At 42.3% G+C, this 18067-nt stretch overlaps 1 protein-coding gene across 3 annotated transcripts in view; it reads right to left on the bottom strand.

Moving 5' to 3' along the window:
- Positions 1–237: 237 nt before the first annotated feature.
- The window catches only part of LOC137277425 (neuroendocrine convertase 1-like), a 37808-nt gene continuing 19978 nt past the window's right edge, over positions 238–18067 (bottom strand). Inside the window, exons 2-16 of one of the 3 annotated variants that reach the window (XM_067809145.1) lie at positions 17914–18018; positions 12730–12906; positions 12307–12415; positions 12124–12161; positions 11516–11592; positions 10242–10330; positions 9356–9528; positions 8794–9006; positions 8299–8399; positions 7565–7804; positions 6633–6799; positions 5473–5606; positions 5136–5270; positions 4534–4548; positions 238–437 (exon numbers count right to left, since the gene is read on the bottom strand). In XM_067809145.1, the coding sequence (XP_067665246.1) occupies positions 348–437; positions 4534–4548; positions 5136–5270; positions 5473–5606; positions 6633–6799; positions 7565–7804; positions 8299–8399; positions 8794–9006; positions 9356–9528; positions 10242–10330; positions 11516–11592; positions 12124–12161; positions 12307–12415; positions 12730–12906; positions 17914–18018 (1863 nt within the window). In that variant the 3' untranslated portion in view covers positions 238–347. Of the gene's footprint in view, positions 438–3528; positions 3580–4533; positions 4549–5135; positions 5271–5472; positions 5607–6632; positions 6800–7564; positions 7805–8298; positions 8400–8793; positions 9007–9355; positions 9529–10241; positions 10331–11515; positions 11593–12123; positions 12162–12306; positions 12416–12729; positions 12907–17913; positions 18019–18067 lie in introns of those variants that run through there. The other 2 variants (XM_067809147.1, XM_067809146.1) reach the window with 2 other exon arrangements.

The raw sequence follows: 18067 nt of genomic DNA, 5'->3' as shown, positions 1-18067 counted from the left end.
ATTTTTAGTTGCTCACAAGACAACTGAGTCGACAACTGTCAAGTGTTATCAAGCTGCTACTCATATATAGATCTAAAACAGACAGCACAGTCAATGCCAGGACAAAACCCGCAATATAAGTCAGTGCCAGGAAAAAACGACAATATAGTCCATGTCAGGACAAAACCTCCAATATAGTTAGTGCCAGGACAAAACCGGCGATATGGACAGTGTCACGACAAATGTACAACACACGGGTGTGGTAACAACTTTATTGAACAACGAAGTTGTGTGTAAACAACAAGAAACAAACGTTAGAGACTCTAAGACAATGACGTTCATTCCGTGCTGATTCCCCAGTCGCTGCCTCACACCATCTTCGACAAGAGTTTCAGCCGCAGCTGAAGAAGAGACTCGGCTAAGGTGTTGTCTGACTTCGACTCATGGTTACCTTCATCCTGAAAATGATTGAACAAATTGTGAACATCCCGTAGTAAGAGCAGGTATTATTAGAGTGTATTATTACAAGCCTGGAAATAGAACAAACATACCATATACAAGCACATAAGTGTACAACTGCAAACTGCATGTTACATGAGTGTACAACTGAGGTAGGTCCTGCGTGTCGCATTTTAGGCGACTGCTGGCATGACTTGCTTGTGACACTACTGTACAACTTCAGCCTGGAGCTGCACGTCAAACTATGCAACTGAGGTCACCTGACTTTTTCAGATGTCAGCTGTTCCCTGGTCATCCACCTAACATTACTGTACAACTGTCGCCATTTCCTGGTGACACCGGCAAACAGGCGCCGCGCTGTCACGACACATGTATGTACATGGCATTACACCATTAAAATCTGAGCCGGGAGACACGCATCACTATACATAGATCGAAGCGTGCACAAGGCAATACATATCAATGGTAATAAAATAACGAAAAGAACTATACATGGAAACTGGTAAATCAGGAAATAAAGTTACATATGAAAGGCATGCGTGAAAGATACGAAGATGCAATCATGGATTCTCCATCCTCGGTCGACACTGTTCGACTACCACCTACCAAGTCACCAGCCTCACAAACGGTGTCCGTGTGTACACCTCTAAGCCAGTGGTAGGTTGGTGGTGATCTGGGTGCCGTTGTTCAAAGCCATCTTAAGGATAAGCGACTAACGACTGTCCTAACGCTAAGGTTGGTTTGTACAACAGCACCCTGTTCTAGGACGAAGTTCTAAGGACTACAAACATGCGTGACAATTGCAATCGCCTGACATACCATCAACCAGTATCTGGGATCTCACCCGCGTTTCTACTGACAGACCAACGTTCACTACATTTATCGACATGTGCTGTTTATTGTCACCGTGCGACGCGGGGGAGATCCCGTTTAGCATCCAACAAATTATGTTTCAACAACAACATGCTTCACCGCTCGTATATGGTATAGCTTGAATTCGTTTAGGTTCAGTGAGACTAAGAGTTTAACAACAAACAACTTCCTTTTTTCGTGAGGACGTCGTGAAGAAGTTTTATCTACAACTTTTGTTATTATTGTACTCCTTAACCAAAGTAACGCGTCAGAATGGTCTGACCACTGAGTTGGGTTTTGTATTGATTAGTTGAGAACTGGGTGCCATGTAAGCCATGAACTGCCAGTCAGCACCGCGGTGAACGAAATAAGGCAACTGCAATAACAACGTACAGCTGTGGATGAACTGTTAGACAGAAGTTGGTTGTCATCTCACCTACTATTGCGATTCAAGCTGCATCTCTACGATCGGTCCGGCTTGCTACGGCGACTGACTACATGCTATACTACAGAAATAATATGTAAGCAGGTAAATGCCTACTGATAAAACTTTTATCCGTTCCCTTCATCTAAAATTTATCCATTCCCTTCATCGAAAATGAGGTACTGTACAATCTGGCACTTTCAGATTGTACATCTGGCAGTACACAAGGGGCACAAAACATATTACTTTGAACATAGTGTACAAAATGTGGGACAGAGTTAGTCCAGGTATTAGGACAATCAGCCAGTTTTGTTAGTGAATCCCTTAATCCAGATTATCATAACCAACGGTTTAGCAAATGTTTAGAATAAAGAGTCGGGGAGTTCAGTTTTACGCCGCATTCAGCAATATTTCATCTAAATGGCGGCGATCTGTAAATAGTCCAGTCATCAACAACATGAGCATCTATCTGCGCAACTGGGACACGAGTTTCCAGTGACACGTGTCAACCTAATCGTCCAGCCTGACCACCTGATCCCGTTAGTCGCCTTGTACGACAAGCATGGGTTACTGAAGATCAATTCTAACCCGGGTGTTCACGGATATTCATTAAGAGTCCTGGGTAAGTCGTTTCCCCTAGATACTCCGTAATAACGAGGTTCCATGAATGTGACTGTTATCATTGTCGCCTTAACACACGTCGATATTCACCTACACGGTGTCTCCTATACAGTGTAGCCTTCTCATGCGCTGGGTTGTACTAGAAACATTGGCATTGTGCGTCAAAGAAAACAAATGGAACTTACAAACGGAAATAGGAAGCGACCAAGAACTATGTTTGGAAACAGAATATTTGTTACGTCGGTATATCAAACATGTAATTCTTGTTTTATACGAAGTGTTAACTGCATTTCAAAACATACACCTGTTTAAGATATCCGGCATATCTAGTGATATACCTTAATGGCAAAAAGGGCTATGTTTCGCGTATTCTTAATAACATGACCAGTCCCTAAACCTCCGAAATGAATGTATGTCATATCCGTGTTTCAAATGAGCGCATCTCGATGCCACCAATGTGGGTGTTTAGAATGTGCACGTGCATGAAGAAAGCATTAACAAGCAAAAACACTGCCATCCATATGCACATTTCCCTTTCGATGTATTAAAATCTCGTTTAATGACAACCGTTTAAGAAATCAATATTCTCCACAAGTGCTATAATATACTATACAGATTGTCATGTTCCTCTGTCAGTGACAAACATTTGCCAGTCTAGTCCCGTGACAGCCGATTCTTCAGATCCTCCTAAAGTTAGATGCAAATATTTCACAATCCTATCATAACAATCGATTGTAAATCTCTGCTTAACGTGACACCAATTTTAAACTATTTCCCGCATGGACAACCAATTGTAAATCTGTTCTTAATGTGACAACCAATTGCAAAAATCTTCCCACAGTGACAACTTATTGTAAATCTCTTCCCACAGCCACAACCATTTGTAAATCTCTTCCCACGGCCACAACCATTTGTAAATCTCTTCCCACAGTCACAACCATTTGTAAATCTCATCCCACAGTGACAGTCGGTTGTCATTCTACAACGTCAGTCTACTCCCATACCGACTGTGTACCTTAATCAGGGTCAGATCCACAGGTGAACATTCCCTCATGAGCAGGTTCCCTAAGCCTTTGAGCTTCATGATTTATGTGCTCACACACACCCTTCTCCAAAATCGTGGATCTGCCTTGTTAATGACACACATGCTGACAACCAGCTGTCAATATTCCACAACCACAACCCACCAGGCGCCCAACAGTTACCGCTTATATAATGCTAGATATGCCCTCTCCGCTGGTATCCTGTAAAAATGCATCATGATAATCCATCAGCGATCCTATATCCACAACACGTGATGATGAAAGGGGATCTACATGATCGTTCGTGAGGAAAAAGGTTCTCAGTTCACACATTTGCAGCTATATATAGCCGTTGTGTAAATAATCTAGACCAGACAATCAAGTGATAACCTTGATAATGGGATACGATGACATACATCAATAAGTCAACAAAGCTGACTGACTCGTCAGTCCTCTCTTATGACCGCAGGGTTTTGTAAACCAGGTACATACACTACCGACAAAGGTAAGGGAACTAATGTTTTGAATGATTGGGAAACCACAGTGTATGCGTCTACCCGTTACATCAGAGTCAATTATGCCGTTAAGCTAAACAAAAGAGACGTCCCTGGAAGGGAGACACCCGGAAAACGTACTACAAGCCGCAAAGAGGGACGCGAACTGGGTGACAATGGCGTTACGTCATGTTTATCTTGCATTTGTCACAACCACGTTGGTGTACATGGACAATATTATTCTTCTCATCATTACACATACACTACTATTTCTTCAGTTCCATTACACGTTTTCGGCAGTATTTAACGCGGATTTTCAATGGTTCACCATCAAGTGACATGAGTACACAGTTGCCCCACTTCCACTAACAGGGCGTTCATGATGGAATGGTGTACACCCTAACAGAAAGGAACTGTGCATTGTGAAACAGTACCACCTAAGTTCTGGGGTCGTAAGAAAATCTCTTTCCCTCCCCAAATTCAAGATGCTATTCGACAGCGTCTCCCAACCATAAACTGGCGCTGCTGTGAGAGTGCCACTTACACTCCTGTGTAAGTAAGAAAAACGAATGAAGATGAAAAGGCAATATGCACATCCCCATACGTTTTCGTACGGAGGTTTGTGCTGTATATACAGAGAAGGAAATCCAGGCATTCATGCTGTATTATGTCGGACACTCACCCTTGTATCCTGCCTCTGGATAAACATGACGATTGCACACGACATTAATACAAGGTACAAAAATTGCCTTACATGAATTAATAATGGTTTCTTATCAGTGCTTAAACATTCAGGACAGAAACACACTAACACTTAACAACAGATACTCCCGATGGCATGATAACAGTAATGGCCAGATTGCTTAAAATGTAGGTTTTTGTGGCCGACTACTTTCATGGAAGTAATGTGTTCAGGATCAATATGTAATGACACAAAATACCACGTTTTTTTAATTGTAACCTATCCCCTTTAACTAGCGTGGTGGGGTAGCCTAATGGTTACAGCGTTAGCTCTCCATCTCCAAGGCCCGGGTTCGATTCCCAGCACGGATATAATGTATGAAATCCTTTCCTGGTTTCGCCCCGCCGTTATAATGCTGGCATATTACTGAAACCGGCGTAAAACTAAACTTACTCACGCCCTTACCCCGATAACTGGAACAAATATTTTTAAACTGGTTCAGCAAGTCCCGAGTTTACAAAATGTAAGTCCCGCTTCTTTTCATGTTCATCTCGTCCTGCATATTTTAATATATCCATTTCGCCAAGCTTACTTCTACGTACCTTTTTCTCATTTTTCACCTGATTATAACCAGGGTTATATTTCCGAGGACCATTGCGCATGTGCTGTGGCTTGACCTTTGTACCATACATGGTCAGGGAAACATCGTTCACTGAGCCATAGTTGTCATTTCCTGACTGAAACAATAGAAAGACTGTGCAGTAAGACATGTAACCAGTTCAGTCGGTGGCAACCCCAGTTACTGTACTATACTCAGTGACTTACAAAAAAATATTAGGCCAATTTCATTGATAGTCATTAATTGTTATTGAAACATATGACTGATTAATGCATTCCTAAAACTGTGAAATATTAGCAAGAAAGTGATGGAGATGGTACCGTGTCCTCGAAGATGAGCCTCCACGTGCCTCTAGGGGACTCCCCCCACGTGTGCACGGACATGAGGGGCCAGTGTTTGTACCCGCTGCTGGATCTGTCGTGCGTACGCTTGAACAGCAACGTCGTCCTCGTTCCTGGGAAAAAAGGCATAGTTTTGTTATAATAGGATTACGTGTCTATACCGGATTAGTCCCTATTCAAGTTCTTTTTTGTCATTTCTTGTTTTCCTATGCCCCCTTCTCTTCCCCATATTTCCCTGTTACCAATCCTCCTACCATCCGCCCTCGACAACCATTATTTACTAGCTCCAGTCAACAACCGATCTAGTCAAAGACATTATCCACTTGCTCCAGTCAACGACCGTTACCCACTTGCTCCAGTCAACAACCGATCTAGTCAAAGACATTATCCACTTGCTTCAGACAGAGACCATTACCCACTAGCTCCAGTCAACAACCGATCTAGTCAAAGACATTATCCACTTGCTTCAGACAGAGACCATTACCCACTTGCTCCAGTCAACAACCGATCTAGTCAAAGACATTATCCACTTGCTCCAGTCAACAACCGATCTAGTCAAAGACATTATCCACTAGCTCCAGTCAACAACCGATCTAGTCAAAGACATTATCCACTTGCTCCAGTCAACAACCGATCTAGTCAAAGACATTATCCACTTGCTCCAGTCAACAACCGATCTAGTCAAAGACATTATCCACTTGCTTCAGTCAACAACCGTTCTAGTCAAAGACATTATCCACTTGCACCAGTCAACAACCGATCTAGTCAAAGACATTATCCACTTGCTCCAGTCAACAACCGATCTAGTCAAAGACATTATCCACTTGCTCCAGTCAACAACCGATCTAGTCAAAGACATTATCCACTAGCTCCAGTCAACAACCGATCTAGTCAAAGACATTATCCACTTGCTTCAGTCAACAACCGATCTAGTCAAAGACATTATCCACTTGCTTCAGACAGAGACCAATATTTACACCTTTCAGTTCGCGAGGGATGTGTTTGTTTACCGTTACCCACTTGCTCCAGTCAACGACCATTATTCACTTGTTCCAGAAGACAAAAGTCAACAGCCCACTACTTCTTAATTCACTTGCTATTTTCTTAATTCACTCGCTCCACCAGCCCGTCATACGCACCTTCTGGAGAGACGAGGTAGACGGAGAGATCGCCCCTCTTGGTATAATCGGCACTGAGGGTGAGAATCACATGCTCCAAGAAGTTTATCTCATTGTCTTGATCCACACACCCGGAAGTGAAAATCTCAACCTCTAGCATCTTACCCCCCTCCACCGACTGCAGTCTCCTGTAACAATGAGTAATATATGAAACATTTAATAGGCACATACAGAGGACATGAAACATGTGGGTCTAGAACACACGCATACAATACATCACACATGGACACACATGGAATATGATATACAATATCCAGGTAGATATAGAACTGGAAGAGTAGTCTTCTACTTGCTCTCATGTAGTGATCCCTGTATACACACGAACTGATCCCTGCGTACTCGTGTACTGACATCTGCACTCGCGTAATGGTGTATGTATACTCGTGTACTGACATCTGCACTCGCGTAATGGTGCATTTGTACTCGTGTACTGGTCTGAATACACCACGGTGAATTAAGGACTAGCTGTAGCACTCAGCGTTCATCGAACTAAGAAGGTTCGTGGCTCCAAGGGGGGTGGTGGGGTAGCCTAGTGGTTAAAGCATTCGCTCCTCACGATGAAGACCCGGTTTAGATTCCCCACATGGGCACATTGCGTGAAGCCCATTTCTGGTGTGTCTCGTGGTAGTGCTTGAATATTGCTAAAAGCTGCGTAAAACTAAAGTCACTCACTCACACTCGTGGTTCCAAATACACGTCTGATCTGACCGTCACAAATTAGCATACACTAACAGATCTGGACACAATACCAGAGCTATGTTACTCCTACCAAATGCATCATCGTCTGTCATTGGTGTATGTTTCCTTTGTCTAGCAGTGTACATGTTTTTAATGTACCAGATATCATTTCCAAGTTTAACATATCACCATGAGTGTTCCTATGATTCTGGTACCTCGGCAAGTTGGACGATTCCGAGGCTTCCACTTTGCACTCGAAGCTCTCGGGGACAGTTTCCCACTGACTGGGGTCAGCAGCGTCCACGAGACCAGTTGCATCAAGTAAACCGAAGCCGAAGGCCGTGTTGACGAGGAATCCGGCTCCGTTTGTCTGCCAGCCCTTGTTGTGCTCGAGGGGGGCACTCTGGGAAGTCCATGCCACCAGGTGTTGTACGTCTCGCCACGTCAGATTGGGGCTGCAGGAACACCAACGATCAGCACAGATGCACAAACACCGTCATCACTCGTAGTTACGGGAACAGACAACCCTTTCATGGTGATTTTAGATATACACATTTAGTCAAACATGTTATAGTACAAACTTGAAGCGAATTCGTAGATTCATGGATTTATCTTGGATAAATAACTAAGCGTTAATTCTGATTATTCGTTTCACATCGTGGCATGAGGGTGGATCGGAGATTTAGCAATGATATCGTGATGCAATGTGGAGTTAGTTTCCTACTTTATGGATCTAGATACACTCTCGGATAGTTGTACACTGCACAGTATCTGCTAATGACCAAACCTGTGGCGGGCCATGATGCTGAGATTCCAACTGTACCAACCACTGATTAGTGTCATCACTGACGTCTTTGTTTTGTAATGGCAAAACACTGTCCTCGGTTATCGCTTGTCAAAGGTTTGTCTCTCGCCATATGTGGAGTAGAATATAAAAGTTAGTACTCACTTTGCCTCAAGCAAAAGGGCAAATATCCCAGCAGCCAATGGGGCAGCAGCTGATGTCCCTGTGTGCATGTCGGTGCACTTGTTCCTCAAGTCAGTTGACACCTGCGTGGTCACATTGCGAGTTAGCGAGTGGCTGTGAGGGACATTTGAAAAATGGCAACGGGTCACTGGAATCCTAAATATAGTAATGCAGGTCGTCAATCCCTGCTGATTCCAGTCAAACATTTCCTGTTCAGACTCAGGGTCAATTTTGGTTTGAGAATGAAGCGGCCTCATCCAGAGATTAGTGCTACTGCAAGCTGCTGAGTGTTACCACTCTGGTGTTAAGTGAATTGCTGTCAACCGCATGCAAACGATTGGCTGTTGGCAACGCACCCCTATCACAGTGCACACTACGAGTGGATCAGGGTTCGTTGCAGTCATGCACACACGCACATCCTCGATTACGTCACTTTCAACAGGGCTAAATGTGTCATTCCTGTGTAATTCTACCTACCACCTTTTTGTCCGTGACACTGCCACTGGAGTAAGTGGTTGCCATGGTAGAGGCACATCTCTCCCCGTACCAGGGTTTCTCGAACGCTTGTGATGCGCTGCTGATCGAGATGGAGTAGATGCTGCCAGTATATCCGTCACAATCACAGTTGTCCTTCATATGGCCACCATTGCCAGATGCCCACACATAGATGACACCCTTGCCGTTACGACCCTTGAACAACGCCGCCACAAGATGATCAGTACATTGAACGACCATATCAGGTCTCACTCGTCGTAGGTTAAATATAACATGTTTTTAAATCTGACAAACGCACATGAAAACCGTTATGGATAAGATCTTTTGGATGTTTATTTTTCACAACGTTTCTGGGCTAGTTCGTGCCCCTTCTTCAGGCGGATGAAGAAACGTCGTGAAAGATAAAGTTGTTATCCATTAGCTTTGTTTTGTATTACAACAGAAACTATTAAATGCCCTTGAAGAACTTTATGACAATATATCTAGAGGTGACCTCTAATGTACAATAATTACTTGTTTTGGTGAGTTGGTGGAAATTTCTTACTTCTTTTACTCCTCTTTCGAAGGCCTGTTTGGCGAGTTTGCCTGGCCCTTCCACCGTGAGTCCATCATCATTGGGTCCCCACGAGGCGCTGTAGATGTCAACATACTTGTGATTGAACTGGATTGCCTCCCCTTCTAACACATCCGTGACCTTCCCGTCCAACATCCGGACCCCTACAACGCACGTAATCAACATGTTGCGGAACAAGTACATTGATTATTATGTATGTGTCTGACGTGTGACAACGTCGCGTCCAACATGTCAGCAGCCTTCATCCTCAAGATTGACTTTAAGTTCAGAGTTATTGCTCAGGCGACCTATTTAAATTACTTTAGAAATAAGGAAAAGAAATGAAGTTATACAGGAATAGAAAAAAAATTCTATCAATACGCACACATGCATACGCCCACGCACATACATACACACATGGTGTGGTGTTGGTGAAGGTGTAAATATGACCGCACGTTATAACTAAAAACTATATCGTGACGAAAACACCATCTTGACAGAAATGTTTCTTAGGTAAACATTTCATATATACATACTCATTTTATAAATTTCTTTGTATTCTTGGTGTAGTATCTCAACAGTTGTGGAAGACATTGTAACAGTACATTATCTGCTGTTCCGTTCTTAAGACAACCTCAATTGCTCCCTTGCGAGAACGACGTCGGTTAAGACACTATTCTTGTACTCCTAATCCGCGTACGTGCTCAGCATTAGAATAAGGTCATCTGTTTTCATCGTAAGGCGCGGAAATAGGCTTTTGCCAGGACCGACGACTGGGATTTTATGACGCTTCAGTGCATGTTAGCGCGTGTGGCAGATCTGAAGCTATGCCGCCAAAGCTCCAAGTGTACAACGTGGACACGTGTATTATACATACCTCCTATGTTAGCATTAAATGCGACTCCCACTCCGCACTTCCCATTGTTAGCCGCCATTGCAACCTCCCCAGCACAGCGAGTACCATGTCTGTGATATATCAATAATGATCACACTATTGATTCATGTGATGGTGAAAATTTCAAATAATTAGTCACATTTGTTTATACGGATTACGGGAGGTCTTTCTGTGTTCACAGATACACTTTGTCAAAGTTCGATCTAGGTATTTTCCCAAGTGGAATTTCAAGTAGCATTTCATCTACAAACAGTCCACCTCAACTAATATAATACACTGATACCATTGCCACTACTACTGGCACAACTACTACTTCTACCACTCCCACAATAACTACTAATACAAGTACCACAACAACTACTAATACAAGTACCACAATCTCTACCACTATATGTTACTACCATTATATGATACTACCACTGCTAACACTGCAGATGTTACAACATCTATTGCTACAGATGTTACTACAACTATTGCTGCTGATGTTACAACCATTGCTGCACATGTTGCTACAGCTATTGCTGCTGATGTTACTAGTATAAAGATTGCTGCTGATGTTACAACATCTATTTCTCTTGATGTTACTACAACTATTGCCGCAACTATTGCTGCTGATGGTACGACATCTATTGCTGCAGATGCTACTACAACTATCGCTGCTGACGTTACTACAACTATCGCTGCTGATGTTACTATAAAGATTGCTACACACGTTACAACTATCACTGCTGATGTTACTATAAAGATTGCTACACACGTTACAACTATCACTGCTGATGTTACTATAAAGATTGCTACACACGTTACAACTATCGCTGCTGATGTTACTATAAAGATTGCTACACACGTTACAACTATCACTGCTGATGTTACTATACAGATTGCTACACACGTTACAACTATTGCTGCTGATGTTGCAACAACTATTGCTGGAGATATTACTACAACTATTGCTGCACATGTTACAACAACTATTGGTGCTGATGTTGAAACAGTCGATGCTTCTACAGCTGAGAACACCATCTCCGAAGCTCTCACTTAACTGAACTACTCCAGCCAGAGCTCACTATACTGAACTATCCTAGTTTGAGTTTACTTCCAGACATCACCCCAACCTGAACTCACTGCACTAAACGACGTAAGCCAATCCAAACCAATCTGAGCTTTCGTAACCATGCCACAGCTACCTCTTAACTGGGCCTCGCCTTCGAGAGCCTGTTTCACGAACCAAACTGCTCCATTAAGTGAATACTGACTTGTTTTCGTTGGTGGGGTCGTATCGGGGCATCGGATCGGTGTCGTTTCCGTTCAAGTCAGTGCTGGCCATGGGATCCTAATATTAAGGAGAAGACAAATTCAGTACAGGTAGTTCGAAGACGTTGCCTTCTGACCTTCAATGAGGGAATAAAAATGTAAGCGCTCTATGCAATATTACCAGTAACGTCTCGACATGGAATCATGCATTGGCTTCCGTAACTTGTGGAGAATAGAACACGAGATTTCATGAATCAATGGTCTAAGTGCTTTCCAAGTCCCCACATAGCAGTTTAAATTGCCTTTTCTGATCTACAGACTGTGTAATAGCGTCTCTCTGCTTACAAACCAGATACTTACATTGAGTGAGTTTAAGGCTGTAATATGGCGGTGTAGTGTACAAAATCGAATCTGGACCAGACAATCTAATGATCAACAGCATGAACATCCATCTACGTAATTGGGATACGATGACGTGTCAACCAAGTCAGCGAACATGACCTCCCGATCCCGTTACTCGCCTTTTACGACAAGCATGACTTACCGATAACCAAATGTAAACTTGATCTTCGTGGGTTCTCTACTTACAAAGCTGAATATTTGAACTTACATAGTTAGCTACAAGGTCTGTATGGTTCCGCTCGATACCTGTAAAAACAAGTCATCATATATTTATTAAACGTGTTTTTCTACCTTTAAGGTAAACATTTGGTAGTCATTTTCGTCTAAGTGTATTGGTCTCGGAATAGGCATAATGTTACAGATACAGAGAGTGTGCATGAGAGGAACTCACCGTCATCAAGAATAGTGACTACCACGCCCCTTCCGGTGATGTTCCTGCTCCAGACTGGCATCACATGGAGGTCGACCTTGGGGCCCTTGGTGCCTTTACGGTCGTCTCTCTGGGTAATGGAAAATAAATCTTCAAGCAAGCCCTGGCACTCCCGTGTAAGGCGGTAAAATGTACAACACTGTACTATTTAAGTGTAGTCGGAACTGTTATAGTTTACAGAACTCACATCATTAAATCTGGCAATATTCTAGCAATATCTCTGCTACAGTGTACTTCCTGCTATACTACTCAATCCCTATAGTTTTGCAGCAATTATTCTCTCTAATTCTGTAACATTCAAAAAGTAACTCTGCGAGAATCAAGCAACCATTAACAATCCTTCAAGTCCGGAAATGTATGCAGTAAAACGATTACAAAACGTACCAAATACCACTGGTCTTTAAACATAGGGTCATTAAAGCTCTTTTGTATATTTCTGTATAGCCGGTCTTCTGTTGCTCGCTTGTCTTCCAGGTATGCTCGTTCAACCAGGTATTGCTTTTCCTGCAGGTATCCCCTCTTGCTTCTCACTTTGCTCTCCTGCTGCTCGGCCCATTCTACCTGCAACCACACACATACTACCTGTAGTTTTCCTCATGTTTCTACCTCAACTTATTCTATCGCCGTGATGATTTGGGGATACTGCAAAATATCTTGAAACAAGTCTACTTTTAGTCATCAACGTATATCTGGCGCCACACAAACATGTCTACCTGTCATCACAAACATATCTCCCCTTTCACCACACAGATAACCACCTGTTACCACACAAATATCTCCCTGTCACCACACACATATCTCTCTGTCACTACACACGTATCACACCAAATATCACACCCACGCCAACCTGTAATAACACCTGTGTACTACAATCAAACGCATACGTACGTACAACCAAACACGTATGCACCTACAATCAAACGTATGTGTACCTACAATCAAACACATATGTACCGACAGCCAAACACGTATATGTACCTACAATCAAACATATATGTACCAACAATCAAACACATATGTACCGACAGTCAAACACATATGTACCTACAATCAAGCATATGTGTATCTACAATCAAACACATATGTACCAGTAACCAAACGTGTGTACCTGCAGTCAAACACATGGCAACCAACATTCTCACACATGAAAAATTCATTCATCCGTGGCTGTGAATAATATATAACCCGTCACTATACAACAAATGGGTCTTTTGTTAGCTTTCTGTTACTTTCCCGTCGCCTTTAAACTGACTTTGATTTGTTGCAAAACTAATATCGCCCTTGGGAAACTGACCTGTTTCCCAGTAACACGTGGACGTTAACAGCCGCTTTTAGTTGTAAACCCTCACTCCCAATTCAGGAAATTGTGAGATCTTTCTATTGGAATATTCCATTATAGTCTTTGTGGTGGCAGTAGCCGTCTCCTCCACGTTTCCCGACTGTCACGTCGTGCCGGAAGACGTAAGCGCGGCGTCATTGACTTGACCTCTTCCCCGGATAACGGGCGGCAAGGACGACTCGATTTTCTATTAACACAGCTCGGGACCATAAGCAATGTCGGCTAGTGAGAGCCTTCGACGCATGCACGCATATTACGCGATTACCAGTCATTGTGGAAAATTGTATTTCCGTGTTGGAAGGAACTGTTAAGGGTATTGACTATTTTGAGGAGGTCAGAAGTTCCCTGGTATTTTTAGGGGAGGTAACTCGACATGACGAATATGACACCACCTGTGACTACATTCATATTCTTTTATCATGCCGTTTCTATTTAATAATGACGGCGGAAAGTGACGAAGGAATATTGTGCGATTCAGTATCGCACAGAGGATAACATTCGGGGTCATACGCAGCAGTACTCCATAGCAAACAAACTACAGACAAACTGCGATTACCACGCACGAACCGTTTTCCCGTACAATATCACACTCTTTCCGTAAACCACAAGCCCAAATGTTGCTTTGACCAAAATACTCTTCCTACACATAATGAATCCTTCTGTCGCCTTGAACCCTAAGCTCACTCTGTTGGACACATCAAAAACACTCCTGGTGCTACAAACATGATGTTCACAATGAGCTCTATCCTCTGTATAAACACCCGCCTACTACGAACCCTACTATCGCTACAAACGCAACGTTCACGATGTACACTATCTTCACTACAAGTACTCCACTACCTCCACTCTACGAATACCCCACTAACAACGAACACTTTTGTCTCTACAAGCTCGCCGCTCACGATGAACCTTACCACCTCTCTACGAATACCCCACTAACTACGAACACTTCTGTCACAAGCATTCCGCTCACGATTAGCCCTATTCTCGCTATGAGTATCCCACTAAACTACGTCGCTACCCCAACTATCGCTACAAACACGATGTTCACTCCCACACTGTACGAACGCTGCTATCGGTAACAACACTATTCTTTCTCAGAATAAGTAAACGGACACCCGCTTATTACATCCACTACGTTCACTCTTGACTCACTCCAACAGCCTGCACAACACGCATTACGCACAGAGCGCAGTTTCAAAGCAACAGGCATGCTGTTACTGCTCCTCAGTCTGTTTTTTACGATGAGCAGCTTTGGATAACAGCGTGGTTCATTAGCTGGACCCTGATGCATCATCGGGAACTATAGATCAGGCAGAACTTTCAAAAGAAACAATTAAGTGGCTAGAAGAAATAACAAGATTAAGTCAAATGTTTTGCGATTTATGGAAGCCAGCAGCGAGAGGAACGAGGTTCCCTCAGTTTTCCGGGTCCGCCTGCAACATCTGGGCCAGGCTATTAATCCAGTTACATCCTAGTTGTGTTGCCATAGTTACCACAATATTATTGTTGAAGCCATGTGTGTTGTATTGTGTCAGGATCTATCTGATTGTGCGCGGTGAAAACCACACTATACCCATGAACAGGTCTTAGTTCCGACAAGACTGGATTTACATGGACTCAAATGTCATTCAAATAATTAACAGAATGGCATTTGTGGGGTTTCCCACCGTGCGTGTCTTTCGGTTTCTGCTAAATTTATTATTTTGACAGAAACAAATATTTGCAGAACGTAATAAATGGAGGAAAAGTTCAAAAACGCTACAAACACACTTTATCTCACAAAGTAGTGACATCATTTTCCTAACGTCATGACCAACCATCATCCTAGTTATCTATGGAATAATTAAGGATAATCATCAGTGCAATGGCCGTGTTCAATATTTAAGACGTACGTCCATGTCTGCGTGTAACCAAATAGAGCCTTATCATCTTCACCAAGTGTACGTGTCAGGCAGAGATCCGCATATCCGCTTCCCTTCAACATGGAGTGCCCAGCAGATACGGAGCATTACTGTATGTCTTGGGAGTGTTGGGAAGAGGAGATGAAATAATCAGGTATTCACTTCGTAATCTCGAGGTGGAAAAGCTTTTCTCCTATGTCAAAATTGCTAAGCTTTCAGTCACTCATTGACAGATAAATGTCGAAAGGTGATGAATGGCCTTTGTATCGCGTCTTTTCATTGGGTAAGACCGGTTGCTATGTCGCTGAAGGCCTCCATTACCGGAAATTGCAGTTGGTGACCAGTTGATTGGGTGATGGCGAACCGCAGCGGGAATAGGACCATTTCCTCCCTGAACTCAATAAAACTTCGATTGTTTTCTCAATGAATAAAAAAATAATTAAACATCTTATTGGCAAGAATGATTTTAGTTACAATAGGTTCTGTCGCAAACGGTCGTTACAAAATATTGACTTCCCAAACACGCCCGCTGCCATAGGAATTCGGCTTGTATGGCAATACATCGAGATTAATGTCTTGACGTAGTAAGGTAGCTGTGAACATGGACTACACTAACGCCTTTACAGAATGTTTATTTATTTATTTATTTATTTATTTATTTATTTAAGCTTAAATATATATAACCTGATACTAGAACAATGGAAAGAATCATAGTATGGTAAAAATAGCATCGACTTTTCTCTGCCAAACTAATACCGGTCAAATACTTTCGGTATACAAAATACATCTAGATCATTCTAAGAAGCAGTCAGCTATTATTCCCAATCTGCACGTCAAGGAACCATTTGCTTCAGAAATCCATGTGAAATATACATGTATATATTTTCACTTCGACCATCAACCCTACTCTTTAGAGAGAATAATATTTAAAAGTTACTATACATGTATGTATAAAAACACTACGTATTATTACAAACACAGTTTCCAAATCACACTTCCCATTATGATTAGGAACTTTAAACTAATCAGTATTGGATTCTCTGAGGCAATCTATTGCCACCTACTATTGCTACATATATTTCTTCATTCCCGCCATGTGTACTTCCTTCTCCCTACAAAACTACATACATTGTATGGAGCCTCGATTCAGTATCGATACTGCCCCTTTTCGTCAGTGGTTATCATTGTATTGTAAACAATGAATCCCAATTTTTCAAATCTACAGGCTCCAATATTTACACAACCACCCCACATCCAGCCACAGCCCCACCCAGCGACACGAACGCAGATTAATTGTTCCTCTGGCAATCCTATTGTCCTAGAGATGGACTTTATGATCTGATATTGCAAATACATTGTAATCGTTTCTCATTGCTGCAATAATCCCTCTGGGAATCCAGCTACAGAAGAATGGGCACTGCTCGTCATGTGCAGTCCTAGTACAAACAAGGGTGAGATAGTACTGGGATTAGGATGTAATCCTTCCATGATTACCTCAATTTTCACTTTCATGTTGGTAGCTCAAACCAGACAAAAGGTGGATTTAATTCATAAATTTTGTTCGTTTGTTTAAACACGCATAAGAAAAACATATAATAGGTATTTACATCATCATAATTTTAAATCAGTTGATCTATAACCAAAGTTTTCATGTCTGAAATACATTAACTGACTGAAGTCTTTAGAAAAATTTGACTTTTAAACTGTGCATTACACAAAAACACCACTACAGAAATGTTACGAAATCTTAGTTATTCATTACTCCAAATCTCGAAAAACTGCGTAGTTGTCTGAGCAGAGGTTTTCACATTACACTACGCGAAAAATTTAGCCTTATAGGCAAATGTATTGTTTGTTCGGGGAAGGAATACATCATCTTGCATAAAATATTGAGACGTTTTCTGTAAAACGTCTTAAAAGCCTAAGCCACTTAACTAACAGTGGGATATTATATCCGTTTTCATACCATGACGGTCTCTTTGAGAAGACAATGTCTGGCCAGAACGTAATGTTGCAGGCCCTTATATCTAAACGACACATCCATCTTGTCTATCTTGTCTGTCAAAGAGAAACTTTACAGTGACATATGGACAAATCTTTACAAATATTACATTGTACGCAAAATACTAGTGTATCACAAGCAAACTCGGTGATTCATATTTCATTTCTGCCATTCCAAGACAGAACAAACATAAAATAAACAACAACAAAAAAAAGACTATAGACACATGAATTTGGATGTACCACCCACTGAAGATCTGGGTTCGTTCTTCACTATCGCGTAATTCTGAATGCTTGCCATGTATGAGGACATTATAGGCCTACCCTGTGGTCCCCTGTCAGCTTCTTGGTGTGGTGGTCTGCACTTCGCCTGGACCGGTGCGGGACGTCGTTGTGACGTAGCAAGTAGTGGTCGTCAAATCCGCGCACCTGCAACACAGAACAGGTCATCCCTTACTGGGCAGCAGTCTCACGTAGC

Source organism: Haliotis asinina, chromosome 3, assembly GCF_037392515.1.
Source record: "Haliotis asinina isolate JCU_RB_2024 chromosome 3, JCU_Hal_asi_v2, whole genome shotgun sequence".
Lineage (NCBI taxonomy): Eukaryota > Metazoa > Mollusca > Gastropoda > Lepetellida > Haliotidae > Haliotis > Haliotis asinina.
Note: the sequence above shows the minus strand (reverse complement) of the source record. Positions and strands in the feature narration are given on the sequence as shown.